At 49.9% G+C, this 20,946-nt stretch overlaps 2 protein-coding genes across 4 annotated transcripts; one reads left to right on the forward strand and one right to left on the reverse strand.

Annotated features, from left to right (window-relative positions):
- The first annotated feature begins 8,029 nt into the window (after positions 1–8,029).
- LOC135623266 (dof zinc finger protein DOF1.4-like) lies at positions 8,030–9,749 on the forward strand. Of its 2 annotated transcripts, XM_065126049.1 has the most exons (3): positions 8,030–8,168; positions 8,229–8,564; positions 8,643–9,749. In XM_065126049.1, exons 2-3 carry the CDS (start codon positions 8,538–8,540, stop codon positions 9,408–9,410), a joined length of 795 nt encoding a protein of 264 aa, XP_064982121.1. In that variant the 5' UTR covers positions 8,030–8,168; positions 8,229–8,537; the 3' UTR covers positions 9,411–9,749. The 2 variants fall into 2 exon arrangements, with proteins under 2 accessions (XP_064982121.1, XP_064982112.1); XM_065126040.1 differs by having other exon boundaries at positions 8,045–8,564.
- A 579-nt stretch (positions 9,750–10,328) lies between these two features.
- LOC135623260 (E3 ubiquitin-protein ligase HAKAI homolog) lies at positions 10,329–20,202 on the reverse strand. 2 transcript variants are annotated; one of them, XM_065126021.1, is made up of 3 exons: positions 19,850–20,202; positions 19,581–19,639; positions 10,329–11,773 (listed from the first exon to the last, which is right to left on the reverse strand). In XM_065126021.1, the coding sequence occupies exons 1-3, from the start codon at positions 20,111–20,113 to the stop codon at positions 10,570–10,572; spliced, it is 1,527 nt and encodes a 508-aa protein (XP_064982093.1). In that variant the 5' UTR covers positions 20,114–20,202; the 3' UTR covers positions 10,329–10,569. The 2 variants fall into 2 exon arrangements, with proteins under 2 accessions (XP_064982093.1, XP_064982103.1); XM_065126031.1 differs by having other exon boundaries at positions 10,329–11,761; positions 19,850–20,201.
- Positions 20,203–20,946: the final 744 nt, after the last annotated feature.

Below are 20,946 nucleotides of genomic sequence, written 5' to 3' on the forward strand. Positions count from 1 at the left end.
ATTTGGACCGGTCTTTGTGAGTAGCTTTCATGGGGTTGGGCTGTCGCAAGAGGCCCTTCTCCCTGATTTAGAGGAAGATCTCAGTACTAGATGGGTTCAGAGGGAGAGGCAAGGGCCTCAGGAGCAGTAGCTCTTGTCGGTTGGGCCTCCGGCTGGGTTGCACCGGGGCTACTAAGGTCGTTCCTCGGGATTGTTCCGCCCTTGGCCTCTTTCCGTCCATGCGCTTTCCCACCACCAAAGCTTCGGTGGCAATGTACTGGTTGGTGCACTGGAGCATTTCGGGGATGGTTGATGGCGACTTCTCGATCAATCACCAGAAGAACCTTGAAGGCTTCAAACCCATCAGAAATGCCTGCATGATTAAAGAGGTATGAGCGTTCTGACACGGACTTAGCTGGATTTGCCTAAGTCGTGCGGCACCCTCGCGCGTCCGTCCGCAAAGGTCAGCCTCCCCGAAGCCTCCCATTGTCCCTTAGGACCACCAAAAGAGAGAACGGGTTAGAGAGAACGCCTCCAACGGGATCCACAAGCAAACATGTCCGAAAAACACTTCATAGACAAAGCAAATTACAAACAGACTTTACAAGCTCTGAACAGTGGCACAACAAAGGGTAAAATGGTCCATTATAGACCGAAAAGCTCTCGCACGTGTCTACATGACACAACCTTTATTTACAAGCCTAAAGAGGCCACCAACCCAACTAAAATGGGACTATTAAGCCTTCGGCCGCCCCTTTACATGTTGTACAAGGCATGAACATGCCAATAGACATGGACAGATATAAGCATTACATCAAACACCTTGTTTAGAAGTTTGTCCGTGACATTCTCCCCCACTTATCCCTTCGACGTCCTCGTCGAAGCCTTTGTGAACACTGCAACTCTTCGCCTTTGCTGAGTCTTCAATCTTCTGCTCCAGCTGCAATGCGCCTCCTGGTTCCCAGCTGCTCTCCGCTGCTGTTTCTGAGTAGTCGAACCTTTGATCCGCCATGCTGCTTCAACTCGCCAATGACTCTGACTCTGGTGTGGGGTTGGCTGAGTTGTATTGATCCTCGTTGATTCCTGCGGATCCACCAAATGAAGGAAAAGACCATTCTTACTGCGCTAGTTTCTCAAAATTTCCACATGCTGCTTGAACTGGGTGGATGCTTGTTGGAGCTTTAACGAGCATCGCCTCACAAACTTCTGAAGTTTTGGGTCCTTCCTCCACAAAATCTGCTCATTGACTCTTCTTTCAGTTAGTTGTCACATCCAAGTAGGTTCGCATCACTTCCGCTTTCGATTGGCATTTCATTGGGAAATGAAGCGGACAATCTACTCTCAGTAGCACTGATCACCGTTGGTGAGGATTTGACAACTATTGTCTTCCATTATCTTCGAAGGGTCTTTGAACTTGTGCAGAGCTCCTCTGCTGGATAGATAAGAGAACTGGGGTACTCGGTTTCGCCCATTCTCTTAAGAGTTGAGAAGGCAAAGGTTACTTGACTTCGCCCGCCTCCTCGAGGTTGTACTTCATGCATCGAGCTGGTTACTGGCCTTCGCCTGCTCTTTGCTCACACTTCTGAAGCACTTGAAGTGTTTGCACTCCTTGCGTTGAGTTAGCTATTGTGATTCACCTTCTCAATGCCATTGAACTTCTGGAATGCAGGAAGTTTTCACCCCAACTTGGAGTAATTCTCTGATAGATGAGGTCGCCTCTGGGATTGTACCGTCTTCTCCATCAACCCTGCCGCCTACTCCACTGAGTAGCAAAGGTACAACACCACGTATTGCCAGCTTCGTTCCTTGGTCGTGCACTCTTGCATGACCCGAAGTCCTTCACTTACGGCTATCTTGATGAGAAACTTGTTGACACCGGTCTTACGAAGTTTCTTGGCCTCTGCCCTTCAGCCTTGTCTCGGTACTTGGAGATTGCCTCTGCATGCTCCACCTCCTCGGCCCCTTTCACGACCAAGCGCTCTCCCTCCGTGAGAGCAAGGGATCAATGACCTTCACGGAAGTCCCGCCTCTGCGGTACCATGGCGCTGTCATGCCCATGGCACTACTATCCGTCGCCTCGCATCTCCATCCCTTTTCTTCACAATCAGTAGATATGCCTCCGTGACACACCTCCGAGTCCACCTCCATTCTAACTGATTGCTTGATTTTAGGTAGCTAAGTCCCTCTGGACTCGTCGTCGCTTCCTCGCCCCTTTCGACCTCCTGCTTCAACACCTCTGTGTTCTCCAAGCAGTCTGTTTGGTCGATGGAAAGACAGACTGCAACTCCCATGCATGGCCTCTGCCATCACGTTGTAGGGTTTGCACCGATTCTGTTCTCCTTAGCTTCCTTGGTAGCAACGTTCGCTTACTCGGCCTTGTCCTCTGACTTGCCGGGCTCCCTTAAGCGAATATGAGCTCTGGAGCAGTCCAACTCTCCAGCTGCTTCGATCATACCTCTGCATGATCAAGTTCCTCCCATGGAACTCACTAGTACTTGCATTCGAACTTTTCCCTTAGTGGAACCCAGCCCCCATATGCTGATGACCAAGGCTTTCATCCGAAGCAAAATTCGATGCACGCACGGAAGACCCGCCTCTGCAGTACCATGGCCTTCACTCCTTGAATCCATAGCCCTTCTTGCCGTCGTGTTGTTCACCGAAGTGGAGCTCCCAGTAGCTCCCGATCATACCTCCATATGATCTAGTCCCTCCCGGGACTGTGTCGTGTGTGTCGCATTGCCACGAACTGTTCCACCACGATCCGCTGCACCATGTCGCCTCCTGGTGACATCTCCATTGCATTCTGATCCTTGTGGAATAAACTCGAATTGTGAACCCTCCATGTGTGGCCTCTGCCAATACATCGCAGGGTCTCCTCCACCTTCGATTTTGTTCGCTCCTTTGGCAATCGACCTTCATCCACCTACTCTTGGGTCACACCTAGATGAAGCACCACTCTAGGATAGTCCATCGCCTAGTAGCTCCCGAAGTCCCCCGACTTCGCTGCAATTAGTGCACCATTGTCTGGATCCTGGGCCTCTGCCCCAACCAGCACAATCTCCGCTGCGCACCGCTTCCCTCATGGCAACTTGAATGGCAACACTGTGGCATATTCTTCAAGAGTACCCGCCTCCGCGTCCTCTTGCCCCGTGCTAAGGCCTTCTGAACCCAACTTCGCCTTCGCAAATTGAGTCGCCTTAGTTCCTCCATCAAATGCTCCTCCGAGATAAGGTGCATGTGCCCCGAAGCTCCCTTCGTCTTTGGCACCATGCAAGATGAGTCCGCTCTGTCAGAATGAAGGACCCATGGAACAGCATGATTCTACTCCTGTCTCTGCAAGAGTTCATGTCCTTGACCTCTGTCTAGGGAAAGCACTGTGCCTCTGCTCCATGTTCCAACTTCTATGCTGGCTCCCTTCATGCGGCTTGGGTACTTCGCCAAGTTACACCCAAGTTGCTCCGCTCCTCGTTTTTTGCATTGAGTCGATGGTGGCCCTCGTGCCCACCATTCCACGGGTCAGCCCTCCCTTGAGTCCGATCTCCATATCGACTCCAAGTGTGCCTCCATTTGAGTTGCTTTGGATTGCTCCCCCACTTAATCTCGCAATGCATCCACCAATGCATTCTCTCAAGCGAGATCATGCGACGACTCCTCGCCGCTTGCTCAGTCCATCAAGCTTCGTGGAGTTGTTGTTTGTTGAGGTACTCCTCCTCAACATGTGCAGTCCGTCGCACATGATTCTCCCACTAGAGAGCCGGTACTTATCCCTCCTGGATAACTATCCCATTTGAGCAACATCTCTCGTCGTTTCGGAGACCACCATCCCCTTGGACTACTCCGATCTGCTGAACAAACTGTGCATTGTTCTGCCTCCTGCAAACGCACTTGCTAGATTGCACCTCCCCGTCAATACAGCCCCCACTGTGCCCCTCAAGGCCTAGCAACATGCTGAACTCATTGCACACTTCAGCCTCCTACGGACGTATCCTTCACATGCCGAAGAGAAAGTTTCAATGCTCCATGGCGCCGAGTCTCGGTCGCCTTGGGATGGCCACGAACATTCCATCGTTCGCATACAAGCCCATGCATGAGTACCAAATTCTTCGAGTTAGCAATTCCCCTCACCTCTGTGAGTTTCGCACAACTCTTTCGGTCGCTGAGCAACTCATTCAACTTTGCATGGTCTCGTCCTTTGCCAAGCGCCTCGCTTGCCTTGAGCACCATCAAGTAAAGTTGTCAACGTTGAGCCGTAGCTCAAACTCAGCCATCCCAACCTTTGTGCGCTCCGCATTCTTCCAAGCTTGCCTGTTCTCGTGGTGCCTCTTGCGCGAAGGGTTGGCCATTCCTCTGAATGCCAATGTTAGATGCCCGCTCCTCTGAGCGACTCTTTTCCCTACATCTCCATGCTCGTTTTCCCTCAAACGGTCGCGCGTTGCTGACTGCCCTCAACGCAGCCCCGCTAGGTCCCCCACGTTTGCATGTCAAGTGTTTCTATGAGTGCTTGTCCCGCTCTGATACCATATGACACGGACTTAGCTGGATTTGCCTAAGTCGTGCGGCACCCTCGCGCGTCCGTCCGCAAAGGTCAGCCTCCCCGAAGCCTCCCATTGTCCCTTAGGACCACCAAAAGAGAGAACGGGTTAGAGAGAACGCCTCCAACGGGATCCATAAGCAAACATGTCCGAAAAACACTTCATAGACAAAGCAAATTACAAACAGACTTTACAAGCTCTGAACAGTGGCACAACAAAGGGTAAAATGGTCCATTACAGACCGAAAAGCTCTCGCACGTGTCTACATGACACAACCTTTATTTACAAGCCTAAAGAGGCCACCAACCCAACTAAAATGGGACTATTAAGCCTTCGGCCGCCCCTTTACATGTTGTACAAGGCATGAACATGCCAATAGACACGGACAGATATAAGCATTACATCAAACACCTTGTTTAGAAGTTTGTCCGTGACAGTTCGGGAATCCCCGGATTTTGGTGGCGAAACGTGCCACAAATTGAGAGAGTGACTCGTCTTTGCACTGGGACAACATGAGCAAGGTGGCCATGGAAGGCATGGGTCGCACGCTGGTGAGGAAATTTTGCTCAAACTCCCTTGCGAGCTGGTCGAAAGACAAGATCAAGGACGGGCGCAACCGGTTGAACCATGCTCGTGCCGGTCCCTTGAAGGTGGTCGGGAATGCCCAACACATCAGGGCATCGGAGGTGCCATAGAGGGCCATCTAAGCCCGAAACGCGGTGACATGCTCTGCGGGATCGGAGCCGCCATCGTACGTCTCCAATGTCAGCAGCCTGAAGTTGAGGGGTATACACTTATCCTGTATTTCTTGAGTAAAAGGGGATCCGCCCGAGCTGCCTTCGCCTGACTCCCCACACAACTTTTGGAACTCGCGCTAGAACTCATCCAGACATTGGTTGACCCGGGACAACTGGATCCTGAATAAGTCATCCGCCGAGTCGGACAATAAGGTGTCAAGCTCGGAGTGGGGTGGAGTGATTCGGTAGGGTGCGGTTATGCTCGGCTCAAGCAGACCTCTCGGGTCCATCATCTGCTCTCGAGCTTCTCCCGTCCCGACTTGCTCCCTGCTCGACCTTTGCCATGTCAAGTCGGTCAGGGGAGCCGCTAGCCACATGATCTAGGGAATGAGTGGGATCCGTGGTAAGTCCGGGGGGCGATAGCCCGGGTCATTGAATAGGCGCTAGTAGCGATCTGGCGACGAAGCTAGGATCGCCCCGTCAGAGGGGTGACCGATAGGTGGTTCTCTTTCGAGGAGAGCTCCTGCGGGATGCTCCTACGACATGGTCCTCCTTCTAGCGCCAAAAATGTTGGTGAACAAATGCACCGTGGCTGATGAGTCAGCACGGCTTGGTTCACCGGTCGATGTTGAGAGTCTTTAGTCGTCTGAGCTGGTTGCCGAGGTCGGGAAGCTGGTTGGTAGCTCTTGTTTGAGACATTAGTTGATGGCTCTCCGCCGGGATGCTGGTCGGTGCGTTGGGGGGAGGCGATCTCTCTTGATCGAGATGATCTTGCTTTGGGGATGACCGTTCTCTTGCATATAAGGTCCCGTCGGGTGGGTACCGACTGTGGCCCCTCGACGAGTAAGTCAGTGTGGGGTTCTTCTTTTTGTTTTTTTTTCTCCCATTGGGCCAGATGCCGGCTAGGGGCTTTTATACTACTGTACGAGAGTCAGTCGTATGCGGGTTTAGCGTGGCAGCCGATTCTCGAGGGGTGAGATGGTACCTTTGTGCGGCTGTCGTCCCGAGACGTGTGGAACGACACCATGCTGTCACGGACTTAGCTGGTTTTGCCTAAGTCGTGTGGCACTTTTGCGTGTCCATTCTCAAAGGTCAGCCTCCCCGAAGCCTCCTATGATCCCTTAGGACCCACAAAAGAGAAAACGGGTTAGAGAAAATGCCTCACTCAGGATCCACAAGCAAACATTTCCAAAAACACTTCATAGACAATGCAAATTACAAACAGACTTTACAAGCTCTGAATAGTTACACAACAAAGGGTCAAAATGGTCCACTACAGATCAAAAATCTCTCACAAGTAAGTGTCCACACGACACAACCTTTTATTTACAAGCCTAAAGCGACCATCAAACCTGACTAAAATGGGATTATTAAGCCTTCGGCCGTCCCTCTACATGCTGTGCAAAGCATGAACATATCAAAAGACACGGACATATATAAGCATTACATCAAACATCCTGTTTAGAAGTTTGTCCGTGACAATACGGTGTCGTCCCAGGCTTACCAGGACAAGATATACCAAGCGACGTCTTGGTACGATTGCTGGCTCGACACGTGAGGGTGCTTCTCTTGCTGACTTGGTTGTAGCATAGCGTGGCATCGATTGTGACGTAGCTTGAGCCCAAAATATAACTTATCACATAGTATTTTATTACTATACTATAAATATTATTGAAATACATTATAAATAACATCATATCGTGTTGCTTTCATTGTCATTCCTTCTTAACTAATATATTGTTTGTAGATTTATAATTACTTTGATTGAGATTATGAGTATGTTTAGATCATATTTTCAGATAGGATTTTGTCGATGATCAAAATTTTATAATAGGCCAAAAACACTATAACACATAAAACACTTTTCCGAGTGAAAAAATTAGCAAGGAACGGCTTGGGTATTTTTCAGATTAGGATACTGTTTAAAGAAAATAAAATAAGATGTATCGATTAAAAATTACCTAAAATATGAATATTTTCTAGGAAAATCGCTCATCAAAAGTACTTTTAATTTAAAAAAATCTAAAATAACCCTCAAAAGTTTTCCCATCAAAATTTTTCGCCCGTTCTTTTATCAATTTTCAATTTTTACAATGTTTTCACTTAGCTTGTTTACAATATTTTTCAATAATATTTATAATATTTTATTAATATACTAAAAATACTATAATTTGACATCATATGCTTCTTTGATTGTCGTCACTGGTAGACAATATATTGTGATACTATATTTATATTCTTGCAGTTAATTTGATTAAGATTGAGAGTCTATTTAGATATATAAATTTTTTAAAAATAATTTTTTAATTATGACGATCATAACATGGATGAAAATTTATAAGAATAGCTTGGATTTTTTTTTTTAATTGAGGAATACTATTTGAAAAAATAAAATAAAAATATTGATTAAAAACCCAAAATATAAATATTTTTTAAAGAAATCACTCGTGTCTATATATATATATATATATATATCATCTCATCGTGTGATAGTAGTGCAGAGGAAGATTAGGTGTAGCGTCGCGACACGTAGTTCTGGTGGCGACAGTGACGGGCGCAGACCAGCTCGGTCCATCCTCGTCATCGTCGTCTTCTTTCCTTCTCCAATACTAGACAGCGCCCACCGTCCCACTCACCTCTCTCCACCGACCAAACTTTGGTCTCTGTCTTATCTGTCGCCCACTCGCCCCCGTTGGCAACCCCTGCACCTCGATCGACCGTCCGTCGTACTACCCACTTAGGATTCTCCCCGTCCTTATCACCCCAACCCCCCATCCCTCGTCCTCCTCCGTCTTCCACCCCCTCCCTCTCTCTCTCTCTCTCTAATGCCCGGGAGTCCGGCAGTCTCTCAGGAATCTTAGTCATTGCTGTGACACCAATTACGTGTTGCTTCTTCATAAAGAATTGGTTTGCTTTAGAAGTAAGCTATCACTCTCTCTTTCTTCTTTATCTCGCCTCCCATTTATACAACTTGCCGCAGGCATTAAAAAGGTTCGTAGCTTCCAACGCTGGAGAAGACGCACAGCTCTTTGATCTCTCTACGCCACCAAACAATCCCACATTTAAAGCACACGAATTAACGTCAGCTGCAGCTGCAGGAAAGGACAGGGATCAGCGGCGATTCCACGCTCTGTAGGCCAATTTATTATCTCATCCCAAATCCGACATGCCCTCAGCTTCTGTTCGCTCTCCCAACCCTGGTTCTGTGCTCTGCCAATCCCTGCTGCCCATTCTTCCTCATTCCACTCTCCCCCTCTTTCCATATCGCTAGTTCTTGCAATCAAGTAGCATGGGAGAGCGCTTGAACTGCGCACAGGTGTGATTCTGCTTTCGTGTTGATTGGTCATGGTCTGTTGTACTTGCGATCTCAATCTGAGTTTTATTTGTCTTCAAGGGAGTGAATATGGTTAACGGGAGAAACCAGCAGCAGGAGAAACCGACGCATGAGGCGACGGCCGCAGCGGCGCTTAGATGCCCGCGCTGCGACTCCGCCAACACCAAGTTCTGCTACTACAACAACTACAGCAAGCTGCAGCCGCGGCACTACTGCCGGGCTTGTCGCAGGCATTGGACCGAAGGCGGCACGCTCCGCAACGTGCCCGTCGGCGGCAGCCGCAAGAAGAAGCGCCCCCGGACCGCTCGAACCGCAGCCGATGGTACAGCAGACGATCACGGAAACGGAAGCGCCATCAGCAGCAACTACAAGATACCAGAGTCGGAGGACAGCCATAGCAGCAGCGGTTTCACCGACACATCCGACCAGGTGATCCTCCCTCGGCCAACACCGTCGTTGCCAACATCACAGCACGAGGACAGTCATGGCACTGGCGAAATAAGCATGGTGGAGTCATGGGCGATGTCCGATCCTCCAGTCCCGACGGAGTATCATGGCGCTGCTCCTGAAGAGCCGGACATCTTGGGCTCTTATCACGAGACCGGCCACCCCTTCTCTTCATTCTCTTCGCCATCCTGTTCATCTTCCTTGTACGATTACGCAGGGCAGTACTACTTTCCTGCTGATGAAGGCCTCTTTGCAATGGAGATCTCGACAACGAACCCACCGACGAGCAACCTGAGCCACTGGGACGACATCATCGACCTCGTCAACCTCGAACTCAAGCCGCCAGCATCCGACCGCGTCGATCACACTTTGAGTTATTGAGGTATTTGCGGCATTCCTGCTCCTTGTTAGTGGATGTTGTTCCCTGGAGGTGGACGGACAATGAGGAGGACACCAATGGATCATTTGGCTGCAATGATCGCTGAGTTGATCATTATGAGCTTCTCCATCTTTGGCTCACAATTCCATTGCTTGGTGGTTGCAGTAGAGACTACCAAGATGCCATCTATGCAGCTGCAGTAAGAAGACAAAACCATTCCAAAGATATGTGTTTTGAGTTCTCGCCCACTTCTTATAAATCATCCGAATATTTTCAGTGAGATTTCTGAGATTTATTGGAACATTTCAAAGCCAAAAGAGTAGGAATCATGACGTTGCATATATTTAATTTACAGATGTGTGGTTTTTGGCTTAATCCAGCTCGTATGGCTCTATCTATGCACATGACTCACATCGTATAGCTCTATCTATGCACATGACTCACATCGAAAAATCAAAGGAGCTTGCTTATGAACCGAGCTGCGGAGAGTAAATCTCACATCGTATAGCTCTATCTATGCACACAACAACTGCAGTTTTGGAGATGAACCCTTCCAGTGTGATTAATTGGATGCACTGATGAACTATGTCATCTACAGGAACGAATTAGATACAGGTCACCGAATCAAATGTAGATACCAAATTGTCATTAGCTAACCATGCATCACAACTAGAAGATAAAAGGATCACTAAAGCAACACAGGCAAACGAGAAGAGCATGATCATGCAAACCAAATCAAAGTTGTTCTGTCATTCAATAGAAGTGAGCCGCAATTCAAAGGTGTGCAATGGTAGGTTGTTGCGGTTGACATGAATCATCGTGATACCTCCGGGAACATCCCACGAGGGGCAGAGAATTGAACAACAACAGAAAGAGCACACAGCTTTAAGCATTTTGAGCATCCCACGAGGGGCAGAGAATTGAACCATAAACTTAGGCATTTGAACAAAGCACTGAATAAAGCATTCCTTTTTAACATCACAAGCATTATGCAGGAAAAAGACATTCAACTGCACAAAACACTAATGGACCGGGGATGGCGTCACAACGATACAAAGCACATATAACAAAAGCAAAGACCATGTGTTAAAGAAACACAACAACATGGTTTTAAGCCAAGTACTATTACGGACAATTGGCAAAACCATGACCATAATCCTACTAACCATAGCGCTGGCCCTCTTGGTTTGCAGTGCAGAAACTGGAGAAATTTCCTGCATTAAGCTGCTGAGACATGGGCAGAGGCAGTGGAGGTGGAGGTGGCGGTGGAAGTGACGCTTGCAATGCTACTGGCTGTGGCAGCTGAGCCAAAACACCCTTGTTATCACTATTAACAGCTGAAACACCCTGGAGCTGTGATTCCTGACCAATTTGAGAATGATTCAGCAGCCATCCTCCAGCAAGCTGACTGCCATCACCTTGCAAGGACTGAATTCTTCCCTGAGAATCAGTCAGATTCATGTATGCTTCTGGAAGCCCTTGAGTTAACATGAAGGGTCGGTCCAAGGGTACAACCATCTGGCCAGCGCCCCATGGGCGTGGAACACTGCCTGCAAAACTTGCTATCCCTGCTGGAGCAGGAGAATATCCCAATACTGACCCCTGTGCTGGCCCACCTGCTGGCATCAGTTCTGGGCGTGGAATTTCATAGGGAGCACTGTAATATTGCTGAGAGCCTTCTGCAGAAAGAGGATAGCTAAATGTTGCAGGGGGAACTACGGCCTGGTTGGCATTCAGAGGTAATTGATAGTTCGGTGGCAAAGGTGGCTGCAGTGGTGGGTAATCTGAGAATGAAGATTGTGAAGGATTCCCTGCGTGTTTCTCAGAGAGCAACTGGTCAGAGACTTGCTGATTCGGATGACCAGACTGGCTCATAAAGCTTTGGGGTTGATTGATCCAGCTGTTGGGATTGTCAAAGCCTTGAGGTGGGTTATTGTCTGCCTGCACATCACCTGGCTGGCGCTGGTGGGGGCTCTGAAATGGCACTGGCTTCAAATTAGGTGGCACCATGGAGGGTGGATGATCACTAGACTGATGACGATAAGCCCTTTCATCACGATCCTGTTGCTGGGAATTTGTACCGGGCGAGAAGCCTGACTTTGGAGGAGCACGTGCAGTGGATGTCTCTTGCAGAAATGATTGCTTATGAGTGTCTGTAGATGAGGCTCTAGCCTCCTCCTCAGTGCTACCTTCCTTCTTGGTATTGGATTGAAGAAGATTGGGATGAGTTTCATGGATATGAGATTCGAACTCTGATTTTTTAAGAAACGACTTAAGACAATGGGGAGCTGCACATATAAAAATGCCCTCCATCATTTTAATAGATTGGATCTTCTGGATACGTTCATCGCAGCTGCAAAAGACACTGAATATCAAGAATTTACAACAAATTGAATTATACTAAATTCCAAGAATGCTCTTGATATAACTAGAAAACTGCATTAAATAGAGCTTAATGACCAGAAAAAAAATCCATGTAGTCAACCCATATGGTTAAAGATATTACATCTTTTTCTTATTGTTGTTGATGAGGGTAACAATTGTGATAAGACTCGCGTGACATCAGCCACACCAGCTGACGCATCACGCCTCTGTTGACCTGATGAGGCACCCGGTCAAAGTGGACCGGAACGCCTACCAAGGCACATTAACACACTACTCAGGCTCGGTCCCTCACGCCATGCCAACGGCAATGTCAGACGCTACCAGAAGTACGATCCTGCTCCCTGCGGGCAGGCACATCATGCAACGGTAATTCTGACTATAAAAACCCTCACGCTCTGAGGAAAAAGAGAGGGACAACTTAGCAAAAGAAACCCCCTTCACCATCCTGTCACGGCCTTAGCTGGAATTGCCTAAGGCGTGAGGCACCCTTGCGGCCAAAGACGCGAACTTAGCTTGCGTTGCCTAAGTCGCGAGTCACCCTTGCGGCAAAGGCGCGAACTTAGCTTGCGTTACCTAAGTCGCGCTTCGCCCTTGCGATATTGCTCCGCAAGAATCAGCCCACTTGTAACCTCTCGCAGGTCCCGAAGGACCTGTAAAAGAGAAAGTTGGTTAGTTCGAAAGAACGAGCAACGGACAAGTCCCGAAGTCTCGCGAAAAGGGGAAGCTTTACAAGCAATTCAGCGAGCACCTTGCGTGCACAAGAGAAAAGAGGGAGAGGGAGAAAACAAGGCTTTGGAAGGATGAACGAACAGCTGCAAGCCCACAAACAGCCGCTCACCTGGTCCCGAGCGCGAAGACAAGTTCCCGTAAAGACCACGTGCGAACTTGCGAAAGAGAGTTCAACGCCCGGTATATAACCGAAGCCCCATCCAGCCCTGTGCCACCCAGGGGGTTCAAAGGGGCTGAGATGGCTGACGTTTTGGTGAGCGGAGGTAGTTCTCCGCAACCCTCCCGCGGCACGCGAAAACAGAGCTGTTTTGGGTTGTTTTAGGGCTATTTTGCTCGGTTCGGTGAGCGGTCGCTTTGTAATGCTACAGCTTGTTCGAACTTATATATTTACAAGCAAAATGACCCAAAACCAAGAGAAAACATGCTGTCAAGCGGCTGTACATGCAAGTGTGAGCGACGAACGGTTCGTTGAACGGAGTTGTTGCAGGTGCGCGACGACCGTTCGTGACATTCTCCCCCACTTAAACTGTCGACGCCCTCGTCGACGCTTGTTGGTAGTTGTTGATGACTTCTTCTTCATGTCGCAGGGCGTCTTCAGGCTCCCAACTAGCTTCAGTTCGGGGAAGCTTTCACCACTTCACCAAGTACTCTGTCTGCTCAGCTCCGTTGGGTAGCTTTATCTTGCGGTCCGCCAGAATGGTTTCCACTCGCTTCTCGTAGGAGGCTGTGATGGGAGGTAGCCGAGTTGGAACACTTCGGGAAGCATCTTGCGGATCCGAGTGGTAGGCTTTTAGGTTGCTGGCATGAAGAACGTTGTGAATTTTGAACCACGCCGGCAGCTGCAACTTGTAAGAGACGTTGCCTACCCTGCTGATAATTGGGAAGGGCCCTTCATACTTGCGCACCAATCCTTTGTGGACTCTGTTCCTAAAGAATTGGAGTGATGCTGGTTGGAGCTTTACCAACTCCAAATCGCCAACTTTGAACTCCTGCGGTCGCCTTCCCAAATCTGCCCACTTCTTCATCCTTTTTGCCGCCTTCTCCAAGTAAGCCGGCGCAATATCTGCATTTCGATGGCGTGAAGAACGTTGTGAATTTTGAACCACGCCGGCAGCTACAACTTGTAAGAGACGTTGCCTACCCTGCTGATAATTGGGAAGGGCCCTTCATACTTGCGCACCAATCCTTTGTGGACTCTGTTCCTAAAGAATTGGAGTGATGCTGGTTGGAGCTTTACCAACTCCAAATCGCCAACTTTGAACTCTTGCGGTCGCCTTCCCAAGTCTGCCCACTTCTTCATCCTTTTTGCCGCCTTCTCCAAGTAAGCCCGTGCAATATCTGCATTTCGATGCCACTCCTTTGCGAAATGATAGGCGATGGACTACTCCCAATATACCCAATTGCCATGGTGTGCGGAGTTGACGGTTGTTGTCCTGTAATGATCTCGAAAGGGCTTTTGTTGGATGCAGAGCTCCGCTGCAAGTTGTAGGAGAATTGGGCAATGTCCAACAGCTTCACCCAATCTCGTTGATTGGCACTCACGTAGTGCCGGAGATATTGCTCCAAGAGCGAGTTTATCCTTTCAGTCTGACCATCCGTCTGGGGGTGGAGGCTTGTAGAGAAGTATAACTTTGACCCCAACAATTTGAACAGCTCGATCCAAAATCGTCCCAGGAATCGAGCGTCTCGATCGCTAATGATATTGTGCGGGACTCCCCAATACTTCACTACATCCTTCATCATCAGCTTGGTCGCCTCCTCTGCTGAACAGTGTAGGGGAGCAGCAATGAAAGTTGCATACTTTGAAAACCGATCGACCACCACGAGTATCGATCCGAGTCCCCCTACAGGTGGCAAGCTTGATATGAAATCCAAGGAAATGCTCTCCCACGGCCTTTCTGGTACGGGCAACGGCTCCAAAAGTCCCACCGGCTTCCGCTGCTCCACCTTGTCTTATTGGCAAGTAAGGCATGTTCGAACATATTCCTCCACATCAATCCCCATCTTCGGCCAGTAGAAGGCCCTCTCCACGAGAGCCAACATTCTGTGAATGCCTGGGTGTCCAGCCCAAAGGGAATCGTGACACTCTTTTAAGAGCTCACGCCTTAAATTGTCCACTCAGGGAACATAAACCATATTCCCTTTTGTGTAAACAAGTCCCTCCTGGACCCAAAATCGTCGTGCCTTGCCTTCTTTGATGAGCTGCATCAGGATAACTGCCTGGGGATCACTATACAGTCCATCCCTGATTCGGGAAAGGAAGTTGGAGTGCAACTGACTTGCTTGGCCTCTGCCCTCCAGTTGTACGGCATTCACGCATTCCACTTTCCGACTCAGCGCATCGGCCACGACATTCGCCTTCCCGAGCTTGTACTCCATTGCCATATCAAATTCAGCCAGGAAGTCCTGCCATCGCGCCTGCTTTGGGGAGAGCTTCTTCTGAGTCTGGAAATAGCTCAGGGCGATGTTGTCCGTCCTCAGCACAAACCGCGACCCAAGGAGGTAGTGTCGCCAAACTCGTAGACAGTGGATCACTGTTGTCATCTCCTTCTCATGCACTGGATACCGCCGCTCGGTATCGTTGAGTTTGCGGCTCTCGTAGGCCACCGGATGACCTTCCTGCATGAGTACCCCCCCAATAGCGAAGTCCGAAGCATCTGTATGGACTTCAAAGGGCTCTCCATAGTTCGACAATTTGAGCACCGGTTCTTCTAGAACAGCAGCCTTCAGATCTTGGAATGCTATCTCACATTTGTCAGACCACTTCCAAGGCTGCTCCTTCAGCAACTCCGTCAGTGGGGTTGCCCGCTTCGAATATCCCGCTATGAAGCGTCGATAGTAGTTGACGAAACCAAGGAAGGATCTCAACTCTGGCACCTTCTTTGGAGTTCGTCATTCCGCAACTGCTTGCACCTTCGACTTATCCATCCGAATGGAGCCATCACCGATTCGATGCCCCAAGAATAGGATCTCAGTTTGAGCAAAGTAGCATTTCTCCCTTTTCACGAACAAAGTGTTCTCCCTGAGAACCTTGAAAATCGTTCGAAGGTGCTTGACGTGCTCCTCGAGCGTTTGACTGTAGGCGACGATATCGTCCAGGTAGACGACCACGAACTTATCCAAATACTCCTTGAATAGCTGGTTCATGAGAGTGCATAATGTGGCCGGAGCGTTGGTTAAGCCGAAAGGCATCACCAAGAACTCAAACGCTCCATACCTGGTCACACAAGTAGTCTTCGCTTCGTCGCCTTTAGCAATGCGCACCTGCCAATACCCCGACCGAAGGTCGAGTTTTGAGAAATACTTTGCTTTGCCCAATTGGTCGAACAAGTCCGCAATGAGCGGGATGGGATACTTGTTCTTCACTGTTACTTTGTTGAGGGCTCGGTAGTCGATGCATAATCGGAGGCTCCCATCTTGTTTCTTCTGGAAGAGAACTGGAGCTTCGAAAGGTGCTTTAGAGCTGCGGATGAGACCACCGCTTAGCAGTTCACCTAACTGCTTCCTGAGTTCTGCCAACTCTGGCGGGGGCATACGGTAGGGTGGTCTCGCTGGAGGCTTCACTCCTGGCTCCAGCTCGATGCTGTGATCCACGCCTCTGCGTGGTGGGAGAGTCTTCGGCAACTGGGGTGGCATAACGTCTTTGAACTCTTTTAGGACGTTCGCCACCACAGCAGGTTCTTGAATGGCCTCCTCGTTGAGTGGCTCTAGCTTCATAGCAGCCACGAATGTCAATTCACCTTTTCGCACCCCTTTCTTCAGTTGTAATGCCGAAATGTGTTAGGGCTCCTTAGTTCCTCTCCGAGAGACGGGAACCACGCAGGGGTCATCGCCTCCCATCATACATAGGGAGTTCAAGAACGGCATCGGCACCAACTTCGCCGCGTGCATAAACTCCATTCCAAGAATCACTTGGAAGTCGTCCAGTGGTACGACCATCATGTTGGTGTTTCCGCTCCAAGTCCCGATTTTGATGGGAACTCCCTTCGCCAACCCGGAGATTCGCTTGGCCTCAGAGTTCACCGCCTTCATTCGGCTTGGGCTCTTCTCCAAGATCAACCCAAGTCGCTGTGCTTCACGATCGGCTATGAAGTTGTGGGTAGCGCCCGTGTCCACCATTGCACGGGTCGTTTGGCCATTTAGCTTGATGTCCACATACATCAGCTCACTACTTCCTACTTTTTGTGCCTTTGTCTTCATGTTCTCCCCCACTTGACCCCGCATAGCGTTCAACAAACGCATTGCTCTCATTCGGGGTCCTTGCGACTCCTCGTCGTCGCTGCTGGATTCAAAACTGCTTGAACTAAAAGCAACAGCTTTGCCCTTGTCCGATCGGGGGGGGGGGGGGGGGGGGGGTGGATGGAAGCCGTCAAAGCATTGAGTGCTTGTTTTTGTGGGCACTCCCTTACCATGTGCGGTCCTCTGCACAAGAAGCATCCTATAGGCAGGTTTTGAGGTCTTGCCTTTCGGGTTCGGCCCTTTGTGGGAGCTCTTCTTCTTTTGTTCGCTCCCGAGCTCCTTCCCTCGAGAATGTTTTGGAGGGCGATTGCCTGAAGATTGTTTCCTTCTTGCTGGGTCTTCAGAGGAAACAAAGTCGGTGAGCCTTTCCGCAGCAGCAATTGCCCCGACTACATCGGTAACATTCCTTCGATTTAGCTCCTGTTGAGCCCATGGTTTTAAACCATCGAGGAAGCTGAACAACTTGTCCTTCTCGGACATGTCCTGTATGTCCAGCATTAGTGCAGAAAATTGTTTCACATAGTCTCGGATGGTGGTACTTTGACGGAGTTGTCTCAACTTCCTTCTTGCGACGAACTCTGTGTTCTCCGGTAGGAACTGAGTTCTCAACTCCCGCTTCAAGTCCTCCCATGTGTCGACTTGACACCGACCTTGTTGGATCTCCTCCCAACGAGTTCGCCACCAAAGTTTCGTATCTCCGTTCAGATACATTGTTGCTATAGAAACTTTGGTATCTTCAGAATCGGGCCTCGTAGCTCGGAAGTATTGCTCCATGTCAAACAGAAAGTTCTCGAGCTCTTTGGCATCTCTGGCCCCTCCATATCCATGAGGCTCAGGTGCCCTCAAATTTTCTGGCGGTACAACGCGGGTGTTGCTTCCTCCCGCATTTAGTGTTCTTGTGAGCATGACCACCTTTGCAGTGAGTTCCGCCACAACATCCTGTAAGTGTTGCACGGAGTCTTTGGTGTCATCAGACAGTCGGTCGACTAGGGCCTCGACCTTGTCGATCCTGGACTCCGCTTCCTCTTGCGAGCTCTCTACCCCAACAAGTCTTTGTTGGCCATGGTAGAGTTCCTCCATGCTCGTTTTAAGAACATCCAGGCGGGTTTCCGCCGTCGTGAGTCTCTCCTTATGACTCTTTTTCCCAGTTAGCGCTCCAGATTGTGCTTCCTCCGCTCGCGGAGAGTAGCCAACTTCTCGCTCATCCTGTTCGCTGTCGCGCTCCTCTTGAGCGGCTCCAACAGCATGAGAGCGAGTGTGCACATGCAGCCCACCTGCGGCTGCTTGGGGCAAGGGTCCGGCTTGCCCCGTCTTGCTTGATTCGCCACGATGCTTTGCCATGGCGAAGTTGCGAAGTTCGTTCGTTGCTCGCTCGAAGTGCTTGCCAGCTCTGATACCACAATGTCACGGCCTTAGCTGGAATTGCCTAAGGCGTGAGGCACCCTTACGGCCAAAGACGCGAACTTAGCTTGCGTTGCCTAAGTCGCGAGTCACCCTTGCGGCAAAGGCGCGAACTTAGCTTGCGTTGCCTAAGTCGCGCTTCGCCCTTGCGATATTGCTCCGCAAGAATCAACCCACTTGTAACCTCTCGCAGGTCCCGAAGGACTTGTAAAAGAGAAAGTTGGTTAGTTCGAAAGAACGAGCAACGGACAAGTCCCGAAGTCTCGCGAAAAGGGGAAGCTTTACAAGCAATTCAGCGAGCACCTTGCGTGCACAAGAGAAAAGAGGGAGAGGGAGAAAACAAGGCTTTGGAAGGATGAACGAACAGCTGCAAGCCCACAAATAGCCGCTCACCTGGTCCCGAGCGCGAAGACAAGTTCCCGTAAAGGCCACGTGCGAACTTACGAAAGAGAGTTCAACGCCCGGTATATAACCGAAGCCCCATCCAGCCCTGTGCCACCCGGGGGGTTCAAAGGGGCTGAGATGGCTGACGTTTTGGTGAGTGGAGGCAGTTCTCCGCAACCCTCCCGCGGCACGCGAAAACGGAGCTGTTTTGGGGCTGTTTTGCTCGGTTCGGTGAGCGGTCGCTTTGTAACGCTGCAGCTTGTTCGAACTTACATATTTACAAGCAAAATGACCCAAAACCAAGAGAAAACATGTTGTCAAGCAGTTGTACATGCAAGTGTGAGCGACGAACGGTTCGTTGAACGGAGTTGTTGCGGGTGTGCGACGACCGTTCGTGACAATCTGCTAACTTGATCGTCGGAGGGGTCGGGCCGAGCACCCCGACCCGACCTTTGTGCAGGTGCGAAGGCGGAGGTCTCCCACTAAACGCCCAGGCGAGGAGTCCCTTCCCGGAGGAAACGGCGACCCCGTCCCAATCGGACCACCGTAATCGGCCACCTCAGCAGTCTCGAGGAACGTCCCAGGGAGATCCCCCATCATCCGGACCCGAACCAAGCCGCGTCGGCCCCGAGGCCTTGGCTTAAAGTTGTTTACACTAACAGCTGTTGCTGTTTTTTTATCGATGAAGTCAATATAGACTGGACATTAGTTTAGTATATATGTTTTCAGTCAGCAGGTAATGATGCCAACAACCAGGAAAAATCCGTGCACAAAAAGGCATTGTAGCCATACTTCTTATGGCGGATTGTTAGCTCTGATCATGCAAACAATAAACAGAGATAATTATATGCATAGAAAGTTCAGTATCGAGCGACAAAATGGATTGGGAACAAAAGAAAGCCTCTCCAACCATAATGCCTCTATGAAAGAGTCGAATTTCTAAGTTCTGATAAATAGATTGAGCATATCTCCGGGTTAATCGGTGAACTGCAATAATGAGATTCTTAAATGAAATAAAGTTGAAGAGATCTTACAGGTAGCAGCTAGCATCACTTCTTGCACATGTCAAACAGAAAGCATGTTCACAGGGCACCTGCAAACATGTCAGAAGGGTTACAACATGGCATGAAACCAAATGGCAAATCAAGTGCCAATGCGATTAACTAGCAATTTGCAATGTACTACATCTATTCCTCCCTTATCAGGATACAGACTCCCCCATAGCTAAACACTGCTCTTTCCTCGACCAAAAGAGAAAAAAAAAGGAAGAAACACAAGGGAAGGGGGATGAGGGGATTCGTACCAGGCGGCCGTACAGAGCGATCGGGAAGTCACAACGAACGCAGAAGTGGACCCGCTCGCCGAGGTTGCGCCGGGAGCGGCGGCCGACGGTCCGGACGGCGGCGGCGGAGGAGGTGACCGCGCCGAGGCTCTTGGCCACGGGGAGGTCAGCGATGACGAGGTGGTCGGGGCAAGCGACCGTCACCGTCTCCGCCGGCGGGGGAGGCTTCGCCGCCGCTCCGCCTCCGTCCCCCGCCGATCCCTTGCTCAGTCGGATCTGCAGCATCGCCCTCTGTCCGCCTCGCTCTCCTCCTCCCTCGCGATTTCGGCCGTTCGGATTTGGGGCTTATGCGGCCCCCGTCTAGGTCTCTCCGTGAACCTTTGCACGTGAAGGACACGCGTGATAGAAGCGTTGCAATGGACAAGCTACGCCTGTACAGAATCGTATTCCGTTTCGTAACAACGGCTCGTACTGCGTATGCTCCCGTACAGAAGATCTAACGGTCGAGATTTGATTCGATGCGGTGCGTCCCACGAAGAAATTAGCCGAACAATGTTACTACTAAATCATCATATTGATGTGGCTTTCGTGATTCGTGTTAATTATCATGATTGCAGTACAAAATCATGTAGATATATTTCGTTGGACTTGTCATACCGACAGACGAACAATTCTGAACCATAATATCTGCTTTATTTCTCAGGAAGCTTCGTCCAACACTACGAAACTGGGAAAGGCACAACGCAGTGGGAGATTTTGAAGGAACTACTCTTAACCCTGACTTCGAAGCAGTCGATTCGGATCCTTAGCAGGTAGGGATGCACTTGACGCACTTGAAAGGGCAATTCTGGGGCTCTCTCTCCGTTGAGTTGGTGCACACCTTGAAGCATATCACCTTCTTCTTCATGCAAAACTCTGCGGAGATGCAACCGGGGTTGAACATTTTGTCCTCGTCATTGGCTCCTTGGACTGTCTTCCCGGTGCTCCTCCCATGGCCATGGGAAAGCTTCTCACCTCCCGTCACCTTCCTGCTCTTGGAAGTCCATGACCCGCCCCTCCTTGCGAGCTGCCCATGCATCCCCCTCCCCGTGTCGGTTGGACCACCGTTCACCGCCGCA

The sequence above is a fragment of the Musa acuminata genome, chromosome BXJ1-3 (assembly GCF_036884655.1).
Source record: "Musa acuminata AAA Group cultivar baxijiao chromosome BXJ1-3, Cavendish_Baxijiao_AAA, whole genome shotgun sequence".
Lineage (NCBI taxonomy): Eukaryota > Viridiplantae > Streptophyta > Magnoliopsida > Zingiberales > Musaceae > Musa > Musa acuminata.